General features: G+C 36.9%; 1 protein-coding gene across 1 annotated transcript; it reads left to right on the top strand.

The window, feature by feature from the left end:
- The first annotated feature begins 1,986 nt into the window (after window positions 1–1,986).
- Window positions 1,987–13,277, top strand: NET1D (kinase interacting (KIP1-like) family protein). Its single transcript, XM_086443860.1, has 5 exons — window positions 1,987–2,149; window positions 2,747–2,818; window positions 2,916–3,198; window positions 6,755–10,944; window positions 11,898–13,277. The coding sequence occupies exons 3-5, from the start codon at window positions 3,096–3,098 to the stop codon at window positions 13,110–13,112; spliced, it is 5,508 nt and encodes a 1,835-aa protein (XP_086299986.1). The 5' UTR covers window positions 1,987–2,149; window positions 2,747–2,818; window positions 2,916–3,095; the 3' UTR covers window positions 13,113–13,277.
- The last annotated feature ends 398 nt before the right edge of the window (window positions 13,278–13,675 follow it).

The raw sequence follows: 13,675 nt of genomic DNA, 5'->3' as shown, positions 1-13,675 counted from the left end.
TCATTTATTTAATTGGATATGATTTGATTTAGATTCGATTCAAATCTTAAGATTCCATAAGTACTCACTTTAACAATAGCTAGATCCAATCCCAAGTGATTCAAATGTTGAGATTCAATGATAATTTTGAACAAAAAGTACTTGGCTGTCATTAGAGTATAATAGCAACATTAGTGATATTAATCAAGTCATATAATAAAAGTGGATGAAAATACAACCAAATTACCAAACTACGTAGATGGGAAGAGTGAAAATATAATTGAATTATAAATCAAAACGGAATTGTGATTATCTTTATAAGGCATGTTTTAATTAAGTAAAATAGATTCATTTTATGATTAATGATGAATTGACTCGGTAAAACATACGTGGTCTGTACGTGGCTGACATGGCAAGGACACAAAACCGTTGATCTTTTTTCCTTGTGTATCCCGAAGAAAAAGATCTTTGATTTGTGCTCTTGACATGTCAGTCGCATACAGATCGTGTATATTTTGCCATGTCGATTTATCACAGATCTTATTTTATTAAAGATTATCACTTTTAAAATGTAAAAGAGTTTAAAAAAAATAAAAAATAAATTATTTGAGTAAGATCCAGTCCTAACTCTAATTGGACCATTTCACAACGAATCCTAGTCTTCAATTTAGGCCTTTTTGAATATTTAAAAGAATTTGATAGGGTCCTCTGTAATTTGGATAAAATAATTCTTCAATATCTTTACGAACCAAAAACCAAAGAAGGAACATTTTCGAGAACCCAACCAGGAGTAATTATTTACCTTACATAGTGGTGACAAAAGACGCCAAAAACTGGGAAATGCGCATTGCGTGGATTTGATTATATAAATGCAATTATAGAAGCTTTTCATTGATTGATTATCGTGTACTCTCTCGAGTTAGATAACTATTCTACTTTCAAAACTCTTTGGATGCCACCCATAATCTCATGGATCATCTTCTTCATAAATTTATGATTAGTCGGCCATAAACATAATCACAAAATTAGTAAAATGCTCTAAATAAAGGAGTAATTGATTATATCAACAAGTTGACGAATTAATCCATGATTTATTAATCAATCATAGAATGTTGTAACATTTTTACCGTTCACCCTGAAAATTCCCTCTCCCCCTTTTTTCTTTTTCAACATACAAATCTCAAAACGAAATAGGGTTTTAACGGAGGTTGAAGATGATGAACTTTGGTAAGAAATTCAAAAACATCATTTGTATATTAATATAAAAAAATTCGATCTTTACGAAGTTTTCACAGTTTTTTCTTAGATTAACCGAATTGAAGCTTAGATGAAAAATTATCGAAACTGAACTTTGTTTCTATGGCCATGAGTAGCTTCAAGGTCTTTAACAAAATGCATTAGGTTAACTATTACATCAAATTTCTGGAGAATTTTGCAATTAAACATGTTTGTTCGGGAGTAGTATTAGAATGAGTGACCTATTTGAAAATCGTTAATTTCTATTAAAATGAATTATTGATTTAAATAAAAATAAATTTATCGATCGAGTTATTAATTAGATAAAAGTAATTCTAAGACGGGTGATATCGTGGGATGTCCTTATATTGCATTGAATGAGTTACCTCTTAGCATGTCTTCGTGTTGCATTTCCTTCACTTTTAATAGGACTTGGGACCACTTTTTGTTGGCATTGAGTTATTAATCTCATTAAGTGGATTTACAGATTGAGTTTTATTAATATCATTAACATATAAGTTTATCAATCAAAATAAAATGAAAGAATATTCCACGTGGCATGCAAAGAGAATTGGAGTCTGTCAGCTACCCCACTCTCTGAAGTACATGATCTTGACTGGAAATATTGATTTATAGATAAATATATAATTATGTATTATTCACAATTCTCAATATTTTAATTTTCCTTAAAACTCAAAACTTATTTCCTTTAACGTCCTTTTCCTCATTCTAAGTTTCTTCTACTGCTCACTATTTGCTTTTCTTTTCAGTCTAAACGGTACAAAGCGCAGAATAAAAAAGCAAATGAAACTGACTCTCACAGAGAGAGAGAGAGAGAGATCTAACAAAATGGGGTGAATGGCATTAAAAGCAGCTGGAGATCGTTAGTCACGGCTGCTGATCAAAACCCTATGATCAAGTTTTGATTTTTCTGGTTTGTTCTTGATCTTCTGCTCATGGAGAATCTGTTTTTCCATGTTTTTGTTGAGAACTATCAGCATAAAACAGTGTTTTTTCTATGGGACTTTTTCTTGGGTTTTGGATCAATTTCTATCCATGTGTTCTAACTAAATTTATTTGGATTCCTTTTTTTTTTTTTAGAGTCATTAGTGTTGATTTTCTGATGTGGATGTTGTTGATCATTTAGTTTTCTTGATGTAGAAGTTAGGATTCATAAAAAGTTTGGATTTTTTTCTTCTCGTGTTTTATCTGGATTCCTGTTTTTGAATCATTAGTGTTGATTTTCTGGTATGGGTTTTGTTGATCATGTAGTCCTCTTAAGGTAAAAGTTGGGAGTGCTAAAAATTTCGGATTTTTGGATAATTTATTGTGTTTTGAGTGATCAAAGGTGTGGTAGAAATTTGTATGTTGGTTCTTGGCCGCTTTTGCATGATCAAGTGGTTCGGATCCATTGTTGATTGAGATAATTGCAAGTTTTTACTACTGTGGCTTGTGAGATTATTGATTTCAAGCTTTTGAGGATCTCTGCCTCCCCATTTTTTTAATTTTTGATAAGGGTGTCTTTGATCAGGGAATTGGAAGCTGTGGAAGCAAGGATTTGCATTTGTTTGGTGATTTAGGACTTTTGTTCTATTGATCTAAGGTAATTTAATGTTCTATAAAAAGCATAAGTTGATCTCTATTTGTTTTATCTTATTAATCCCTCTTATGTTGTTGATCTTGTGTTTTTGTTGGTACAGGAGTGAGGGAGACATACTCTTCACTTGTCTTTTAACACCCAATTGGTTGATTTGAATCCATTTGGTTCTGACTTCTGATCCTGGCTTAGATCCTTTAGCCGGGTTTTTATTTTCGGTGTAAGGATCAGGCTTTTGCAAGATCAGAACATATCGTTTTGGGGTTTCTTGGCTGGACTCATCATGGCAACCTTGTCGCATACTGATTCGAGACGGAAGTATTCATGGTGGTGGGATAGTCATATAAGCCCAAAGAATTCAAAGTGGCTTCAAGAAAATCTTACAGGTATTGATTTCCCATTCTAGTTTTGGTTGGGTTGTTGTGTTTGAGAAATGTAGTAAATTCTCTGACCTTTTGCATGCAGTTTTTCATAGAAATCAAATTATTAATTTTTTCTCGCCTTTTTTTTTTTTCCGGGTTTATTGTGCTCCCATATAAAGGATATAGTATGAAATTATCGTAGATGAGCCGCAGGAGTTTTCACATGTGACTAGTTATTAATTCTTTGTCCATATATACAGCACATTAGTTAAGATAGAAGCTAATTTCTCCCACTTGAGCATCCTTCATTTAAATTTGCCCATCTGTTTCTCCTATGTTGGTGATATGGGGGGATTCATCAGTTTAATAAATGGACATTTTATGAAAAACATGCAATGAGGTCGTGATAGTATCCTTTCCAAAATAATTACCAAGTCATTTTTTTGTGACTAATTTGGCAATTAAGTATATATATATATATATATGTATTAAGGGTAAATTACCATTTCCTGTGCTGAATATGGGAAAATTCCCATTCCAGTACACTGTTCATTTTAATTGAAATATTTTTCAGCGAGTTTTAAAATAAAATAAAATACCAGTGATCTTGCCGTTGCATTTGAAACGATATTTGACTTCAAAATACCTTATTTATTCAGTCACGACATCACTCCTCATGTTTTAATTTTTATCAGTGAGGTTGTCACTTTAACATTAGAATAAATACCTACAATCTTGCTACCTCATGTTCATGCATGTTTTGGGAATTAAAATTAACAGTGTACTAGAATGGGAATTTTAACAAAAGTTGTGCATGTTTTGGGAATTTTTTCCCTTTTAAATGGTTTAGTTGCTACAGATCATTATGGTGAAGTACCATAAGATTAAAACAAATATAGAGGATTAAAACAAAACACGTAAAAAACACTAGTAGGGCGCTTACCACTGTTACGGGTAGCTGGTGGGTGTGCATATTGCTCAGTTTCTTCTTTCTTTTATGGACAGGGGTGATTAGGGTATTTCACTATTAATATTTAATTCCCAAATCAGTAAAAACACGATTAGGCAATTATTTTGGAAAGTGTATTGTCCTGGTAATTTCTCAATCTTTCATTCATGAGTTAGTAATTTCTCCTGAATAGGTTATTGGGATCGAGTAGAATGAGTCCATGCCATGGGTATTTTATTACCCCCCTTGTCAATATCAACCAAATAAGGAATCCCCCTTCCTGATTTTTGTTGACAAAATTATCCAAATTTCTTGTAAAAATTTTGTAATCTAAGTTTGGCAATTTTTCCATAAAGAAAAATTTGACCGAAGTGTCCAACTCACCTGTGATCCATGTATATACTTGCGCCCATATGAAGGTATTTAAAGGAAAAATACATCAGCAATCTTGTTTTAATGCATGAGGGAATGCTGTTTTGAGAAGCAAGCCCGATTATCTTTCTATTATCATCAGACGTTTTAAACGTTGCATTGTGTCGTAAAGCAAAGCCTTGTGCATGATGTTTAGGGGCTTTCAAGGTGATGGCATGATGGATGGAGTTAGGCTAAAGTGATGTTCAGATTTTTTATTTATTTATTATTAGTTTCAAACAAGAACTATAAAATCAAAAATGATCTCCAGCAGCCTACTTTAGCATGCATGAGACTCGTCTCTCCGTAATGCAATTGAAATTGAAGTATCGGATTTATGTTGGATTACTCTCATCGTGGAGCTTCTCCTTTGACAGTTTGGACCCAACTCACTATGTAGTTTGGTGGTTGAAAAGATGATCCTTGATGAAGTACTCCGAGATGTGAAACTTGTACCTCATATTCATCAGTTAATCATGTCTGAATGATTGGCAAAGAAAGTAGTACACCGTGTCATTTTTAAGACAATATGATGCCCAATGTACCGCTCTTTCTTGGTAGGTCTAGTTGTTTGTTGTCTTTTGTGCTTGTCTTTGTGTTTCTTCACATCAACAGAGCAAGAAAACTATTTTGATGAATTCTTTGTCTTTCTAGAGCATCTCAAACCAAACTTGCTTGAGGTGTTTTTTTCTACCTAGTAGACATGACCCAATTCATAGAGATTTTCTGAGCACTTTTTAAGATCTTAGCAGGCTCAAGAGTCTGATGAAGTTCCTCTTCTTTTTATTTCCTAGTTCTGTCTCATTTCCATGTTTAGTAGAAACTTAAATGGACACTTTTCTCTTTCACCTGGCTCTATTATCCTCAAACCTTAAACAAGGAATCATGATTTTGGAAATTTGGGATCAACCGCAATCATGATCGAGGTTAAAGAGCATCACATAATTTTTTTTATAAGTTTAAAAAAATGAAAAAAAAGGAATGCCTTCGAATTTGAATGATCCCAATCCTTTCCTTGGTACAATTTATTTTTTCCTTTAAGAAAGTTACTCAGCCACATCACTAGTATACTAGAGTCCCTAATGCATGAAGAATATATGATACCCAGAGTCCACATATTTATTTTTTTATAACAGAAAATCTCAAAAAAATATCGAGCATTATATTATCAGCATGCCAGTCATTAATTTTTAAAGTAGGATTAAAAATATTTATGGCACTTATATATACTTTTTTATTGCAGGTTATATTTTTTAGTATGTATGTGTATATCCTTTAGTGACTTTTATAGTCATATCTGTATCCAAGCCACAGTTCTAGAAAATGTCGTCGTATCCCCCCAATTACTGTGTCCATGTCCATATCCATACCTGGCAGTTGTGAAGGACTAAAAAATTATACTTTCAAGGGAATATAAAGTCCTATTTCCCTATATACTAGGTCAGCAATGACTTGGCCTTTTTATTGCAGGTTATATGTTTTAGTATGTATGTGTATATCCTTTAGACTTTTATAGCCATATCTGTATCCAAGCCACAGTTCTAGAAAATGTCATCATATCTCCCCAATTACTGTGTCCATGTCCATATCCATACCTGGCAGTTGTAAAGGACTAAAAAGTGTCCATGTCCATATCCATACCTGGCAGTTGTGAAGGACTAAAAAATTATACTTTCAAGGGAATATAAAGTCCTATTTCCCTATATACTAGGTTAGCAATGACTTAGACACTGCCCATTTTCATACCAGGTTTGGCCTCAATTCTCATCCTTGTTTGGTACAGGGTGCCTCCTGCCATATACTCGATCCCTATTCCAGTCTTGGAATCAGTGTGGCTTCAACTTTTCAGTGTCTAAGAGAATATTGTAGAACATAACAGATTTGCAATTTGATGGGAGTGGGTTTGTAATATTTCCCTCTAGTAGTGTTCGTCACTTTGGTTTGTTTGGTGTCGGCTTGGTGTTGTTTTTCTGGTTGGTCATCTTGTCCTCCCTTAATAATGAAAATTTTACTTACCAGAAAAAGAAAAAAAAAAAAAAAAAAGAATGGCCTAGAATATATTATCTATTAAAAATGAAATTGTGAAATAGTCTTATCCCACATTGCATGTTTTTAATCACTCATGTTGTATATCAGTTTTGTGGCTTATCTAATAAGGTGGTTTTTGGGAGTAGAATACACCAATGATTTACTGATGAGATGTATTGTATACTTGAACAGATATGGATGCCAAGGTCAAAACAATGATCAAGCTTATAGAAGAAGATGCAGATTCTTTTGCAAGAAGGGCAGAGATGTACTACAAGAAACGGCCGGAGCTTATGAAACTGGTTGAGGAATTCTACCGAGCATACCGTGCTTTGGCAGAAAGATACGATCATGCAACAGGGGCACTCCGCCAGGCCCATCGAACCATGGCTGAAGCATTCCCCAATCAAGTTCCCTATGTGCTGACTGATGATTCACCATCAGGCACTTCAGCTACTGAAGCTGAGCCACACACACCCGAGATGCCACATCCTTTACGTGCAATGTTTGATCCTGATGACTTACACAAGGATGCTTTGGGCCTCTCACCCTCCCCTGCCCAATTCCATGCCATTAAAAGGAATGGAGCCAATTCCGATGAATCTGATTCTTTAACAACCAAAAAGGGGTTGAAACAGTTCAACGAGTTGTTTGGCTTTGGAGAAGAAGCACATCACCATGTCAAATTCGCTGAAGGAAGGGCGAGAAAGGGCCTCAACTTTCAAGAGGTGGAAGAGGAAGAACGAAGTTTGCCAGGTGGTGTCTCTGAGACTGAAATTCACACACTAAAGGAAGCCCTCACAAAATTAGAGGCCGAAAAGGAAGCTAGCATTCTTCAATACCGGCAGAGTTTGGAGAGGTTATCTAATCTCGAGACTGAAATTGCTCGTGCACAAGATGATGCCAGAGGACTCAATGAGAGAACGAACAAAGCTGAATCTGAAGTTCAAATCCAAAAGCAAGCTCTTGAGAAACTAGAATCTGAAAAGGAAGTTGGTCTCGTTCAATACCAAAAATGTCTTGAGACGATATCTGCTTTGGAATCCAAAATCTCCTGTTTTGAGGAGGATGCAAGAAGGCTTAATGAGCGAGCAAGTAAAGCTGAAACTGAAGCTCAAACTCTAGTGGAAGCCCTCACTAGATCAGAAGCTGAAACGGAATCTGGTCTTGTTAAATACAAGGAGTGTTTGGATACTATAGCTAATTTGGAGGCTAAAATCTCTTGTGCTGAGGAAGACGCAAGAAAACTTAATGAGAGAGCTGATAAAGCTGAAAACGATGTTCAATCTCTAAAACAATCCGTTGCTAAATTGAATGAGGAGAAGGAAGCTGTCGCCCTTCAGTACCAGCATTGTTTGGAGATCGAGATATCTCGTGCCCAAGAGGAGGCCAGAAAGCTTAACAGTGAGATAGTCACGGGGATTGCCAAATTAAACAGCGCCGAAGAGAAGTATCTTCTCATGGAGAAAGCAAATCAAGCCTTGCAGGTTGACGTGGAAACTTTGTCGCAAAAGACAGGGATACAAAAACAAGAACTTTTAGATAAGCATGAGGAGCTTGAAAGATTACGAATTTGCATGCAAGAAGAGGGCTTGCGTTCCGTGAAGGCCGAAGCGTCTCTCCAAACTCTGCAAAATTTACACACTCAATTTCAGGAACAGCATAGTGCTTTGGCAATGGAGCTTCAGAAAAGGGTTATGATGTTGAACGATATGGAGGTTTGGAACCAAGCTTTAGAGGATGAAGTTCGGCAAGTTAAAGAAGAAAACAAGAACTTGAATGAGCAGAACATGTCTTCTTCCATGTCGATAAATAATCAGCAAGATGAGATCTTTAGGTTGAAGGAGATGATAAGGAAACTTGAAGAAGAGGTCGAACTCCGTTTGGATCAAAGAAATGCACTTCAACAAGAGATTTATTGTCTGAAGGAAGAAATAAATGGTTTAAACAAACGACACCAGGGATTAATCGAAGAAGTTAAGTTGGTGGGTTTGAACCCGGATAGCCTAAAGGAATCTGTGAAGGGATTGCAGGACGAGAACTCAAAGCTGAAAGAGATCTGTGAGAAGGACAAAGATGAGAAAGTAGCTCTTTCCGAGAAGTTGGAGAGACTTTTGGAGAAGAATGCGCTTCTAGAGAATTCTCTCTCAGACGTGAATGCCGAGCTAGAAGGGTCACGAGATAAGGTAAAAGCATTAGAAGAATCGTACAAGTCTTTGCAGGGAGAGAAGTTTGGTGTTGTTGCGGAGAAGGCCACTCTTGTTTCTCAGTTAGAGATTGCTACACAGAATATGGAGAAGCTCTCGGAGAAGAATACGTTATTGGAGAATTCCCTCTCTGATACAAATGTTGAACTTGAAAGTTTGAGGATGAAATCAAAGAGTTTAGAAGAATCTTGTCAGTCTCTTGACAATGAGAGGTCTAGCCTTCTTACTGAAAGAGATACTCTTGACTCTCATTTAAAAACTTTTCAGGGAAGGTTAGAAGAGCTTGAGAAAAGATATACAGAATTGGAAGATAAGTACTTGGGTTTGGAGAAGGAGAAAGAATCGACAATTTATCAAGTCGAAGAACTACGGGCCTTCTTGGATCTAGAAAAGCAAGAACATGGAATTTTTGCCGTTTCGAGCGAGACCCGGATGAATAGTCTGGAAGATCAGATCCGTCTCCTGCGAGAAGAAGGGCAGTGGAGGAGGAAAGAATATGAAGAAGAACAAGATAAAGCCATAAAATCTCAAGTCGAAATTATTATCTTGCAGAACTGTATCCGAGATATGGAAGAAAAGAATTACTCTCTATTGATTGAGTGTCAGAAACACTTTGAGGAGTCCATGTCGTCAAAGAAACTTATTTCCAAATTGGAACAAGAGTATCTCAAAGAACAGATCGAAGCCAATTCTTTGTTGAACCGGCTTGAAAAACTGAGACTAGGAATTCACCAAGTGTTAAAGTCACTCAAAATTGATCCTGATGTTCAGTGTGGTGATATGATCGAAGAAGACCGATTAGTTCTGCAGCATATTTTAAGGAAAATTGAAGATACCGAGAGTTGTTTGTTGAAAGAACGGGATGAAAAGCAACTACTGTTGTTTGAGAAATCTGTTCTTCTTACTCTGCTAAAGCAACTGAGATTAGAGGCAATAGATCTCGAGTCGGAGAGAAACACAATTGACCGGGAGTTCAAGATCAAGTCAGAGGAGTTACTAATGCTGCAAAGTGAGAAAGAAGAACTGCTGGAGACGAACGGACGGTTGGGATTGGAACTGAGAGAAGGAGACCAGCGAGAGCAAGTGTTAAAGGCTGAAATGGAACAACTTCATTCGAAATTGTCACATTCACAAGAAGTTTACGTTGTACTACAAAATGAAAAATCCAAGTTACTTGAAGGAAACAAATCTTTGATGAAGGAATTCTCGGAATTGGAGGCGGAAAAGAGGATATTAGAAGAGGAAAACAGTCTTATTATCGGGGAAGCTATTGCTTTAGATAATCTTTCTTTGATTTTCAAGAGCTTGGGTGCAGAGAAATCTGTTGAATTAAGAGGACTTGGTGAAGATCTGAACCGTCTTCGTGGGGTTAGCAGCGGACTTGAGAAGGAGGTTATAAAAATGGAGGAAAAGTTGGAAACGGTTGAAGCTGAAAAATTGCTTCTCAAGGAATCAGTCGAAAAGTTGGGGATTGAGCTGAACACAGTCAGGAATGTAAGCCATGACTTGAATCATCAGCTTGGACTAGGGAAGGATTTGTTGAGTCAGAAAGTAATGGAGCTTTCGGACGTAGAGGAGAAGCTCAGAGCTACAGAACGCAAGAATGAGGAGTTACACCAGGATTTCGAATGTCTGAAGAGGGACTATGATTTGGCTAAGCTGACAATTGCAGAGTTAGAGAAGAAGATTCTCGATCTATCAGAAGATAACGCCAATCAGAAAAAGGAATCTGGATGTCTTCATGAAGCAAATGGAAAGTTAGAGTCAGAACTGGCTAGATTATGTGAAGAAATTCGCGATCGTGAAGTCAGAGAAGAGAATTTGAGCTTTGAGTTGCAAGAGAAGAGAAATGAGGTCGAAGTACGGGAGGCCGAGTCTGAAACATTGTATGGTGAGCTTCAGGTCTCCAATGTTTGTGCAGCCTTGTTTAAAGAGAAAGTACATGAGCTCATCGGAGCATGTGAGAACCTTGAAGATGAAAGTGCTTCAAAAAAATTGGAGATTGAAAAGCTGAAAGAAAGAGTTTGTGTATTGGAAGGAGAAAATGGAGGACTGAAATCTAAGTCGGCTGCGGATTTGGCCGTCATAGCTTCTTTGAAGGATAGCTTAATGTGTCTTGAAGACCATATGGTTTCACGGACAAAGATCCTTATTACTGATGATCAGGAAACAAAGGTACGTTCATCTCTTCTTTATAATAAATAATTAGTAGTTAGTTGGATTTGTAGCCAGACCATCGAAGTTGCATTATAGTTTGTCAACCGAGCTATGGGTCCAAGCCCTTTACTTAATAGTTATTTATCTTTGCATTCTGCTCAGGAATTTCCTACCCTATACCCACGGTTGAGGCTCTCCGTCAACATGACTGTTAGGATTTCAGAGAAAACAAAGATTTCCTTGAGATTAGTTTCAATTTTGGATTAATACACTCTTCCCTAGGGATACATTTTTCTTGGGAATCCCAATGGTCATGTTGATGGAGGTTGTCAACCCGTTGGTGAGGGTAGCATTTTCCTTCTGCTTTTGATTATGAGTTCGACTAGCCTTACTAAGTTAGTAAGGATTTCACCCTCACGAAGGGTCCTTTGGCTCACCTTGTGTCATCCAAAAACATGATCTGATGTTTCAGGGTTGTGGAGGACAAAATTCTATAAACTTTGAAAAAAATAAAATCCCAATTTTTTTTTTCACCGTTGAATTTCAATTTTAAGTTTGGGAATTATGTGAAAGTTCAGTAGCTGTCCATTTTCAAAACCTTGAATCAAGCTCAAGAAATTGTTTTTTGAAAAAAAATAATTTAGGATTTGAGTTTTTTGAAGAAACTTAGAGGGTTGTGGTGTTGGATTGTGGATGTGTTAATCCATTTGAGCAAAATGACCCTTTGTAAGGCTTAAAATCTTACTAAGTTAGTAAGGAAAGTGTTTCTCTTGTTGATACTTTAAAAATAAATCAACTAGTATATTTTCAATTTTCAACACCTCATAAGCTTGTCAAAACTTGGGTAAGCTGGATTGTCTTGGTTCTATTGGCAAATAAATTTGTGATTCTTTTCAATGATGTTGTTCGGATGTTGCACTGATACTTATTTTGTTTTGTTTTTGTTTTCTCTTGCATTTACGTGTTTCCAGGATGCTGGATTGGCAAGTGATCTGCATGGCAAGAGCCTTCAAGAACCGAATGCAGACCAAAGTCCAGTGGTGGCTAATGGAGTTTCAGACTTGCAGGAGTTGCAGGTTAGGGTTCAAGCAGTTGAAAAGGCAGTGATCGAGATGGAGAGCCTCACAATGCAGGAAAGCTTAGTTAACATGATCAAACTTGAGGCTGCAATGAAAGAGATCGAAGAGTTCAAATCTAAAAGCCACTCGATTCAAGAAGAGGAAGTAGAGGTCCGAGGGGATTATCCCCTCAGCAATGTCAAGCTGCAGAAATCTGAACCAGAAATCGGTAAAGTAAGAAATGGGATTGTGATGAAAGATATTCCACTCGATCAGATCTCAGAATCTTGGTCCTACGATCATGGATTGGCCCCACATGGGATGATCAGGAGAGAAAATGCTGAGACAGATGATCAGACAATGCTTGAGTTATGGGAAACCACTGAACAGGACTTCATCGTCGATCGTCAGATCAACAAGGCGGAAATGGTCCCACCTGGACCCACTGAGGAGGATAATCCTGGGTACCAACAGATAGAAGCAGTGGAGGAGCAAAAGAGTGAATATCCGTCGTCGGAATTACAGACCGAGAAAGAGCTAGGCGTGGACAAACAAGAGGTGTCGAAGAGATTTGGAGAGCAACCACGTCAAGGGAACAAAAAGAAGATCTTAGAACGACTTGCTTCCGATGCTCAAAAGTTAACAAACCTTCAAATAACCATTCAAGACTTGAAGAAGAAAGTAGAAATCTCCAACAAGAGTAAAAAAGAAATGGGCACAGAATACGAGACCGTGAAAGGGCAGTTACAAGAAGCTGAAGAAGCACTCATGCAATTAGTTGATGTTAACGGAAAATTGACAAAGAATGCCGAGGAAGCTTCGTCGCCTAGTCATGGAAAGACTGCAGAAGGGTTGGAAGAGAATGGAGGAAAGGTACGGAGACGGAGAGTTTCAGAACAAGCACGGAGAGGGTCAGAAAAGATCGGACGGTTGCAGTTGGAGGTGCAGAGAATCCAGTTTGTTTTGCTGAAACTTGAAGATGAACATGGAATGAAAGGGGCGAGTTCTGCCAAGAGAAGTACAAGAGTTCTTCTGAAGGACTATATTTACGGTGGCGGAAAAAGTGGTCAGAGGCGAAAGAAGGTTCCATGTTGTGCTTGTGTGAGACCTACAACTAAGGGAGAGTGAGGTGAGCATATTTTCAAAAGCTTTATAATAACTTGTAGTTGTTAATGATTTGATGAGGACTTTGTTTTAGATATCGATATTTTTCATTTACTAGAAATGTATTTCGCTTAGAGATGCTTATATCTTGGTTAGTTGTTCAGAGGATCATTATTTTTATTTTCTGTACATGTCTGTCTTGATCTGTTTTTATTTTTTGAAAAAAAAAAAAAAAAACTGCACCTATGAGATTGTATTTTTTTTGTAAGAGGGAGGTCTTGTTGTAGACTCCCAAGCTTGGGTTTGGAAGAGATTCACTCTTTGAAGATCTGAAATGTAAGCAAACAAAAAAAGGAACTCACATCAATCTGACACAATGATGAACAGGGGATGTGAGAAAATATATGCTTCCGAAATTTTAATTAGAAATTTACAATCAAGTTATGTTTCGATCCCAAGGGCTTAGAACAGGCAAACCAATTATGAGTGAGTTAAGCTTGTGAAATCAGCGTTCCTTCCATCCTAATCTTCAAAACCTTGTCCCAAAGATCTGGGGTCAGTTAAATGAATCTTGTTCCTCAGTTTTG

Source organism: Akebia trifoliata, chromosome 5 (assembly GCF_017979445.1).
Source record: "Akebia trifoliata isolate Shusen 1 chromosome 5, ASM1797944v1, whole genome shotgun sequence".
NCBI lineage: Eukaryota > Viridiplantae > Streptophyta > Magnoliopsida > Ranunculales > Lardizabalaceae > Akebia > Akebia trifoliata.
Note: the sequence above shows the minus strand (reverse complement) of the source record. Positions and strands in the feature narration are given on the sequence as shown.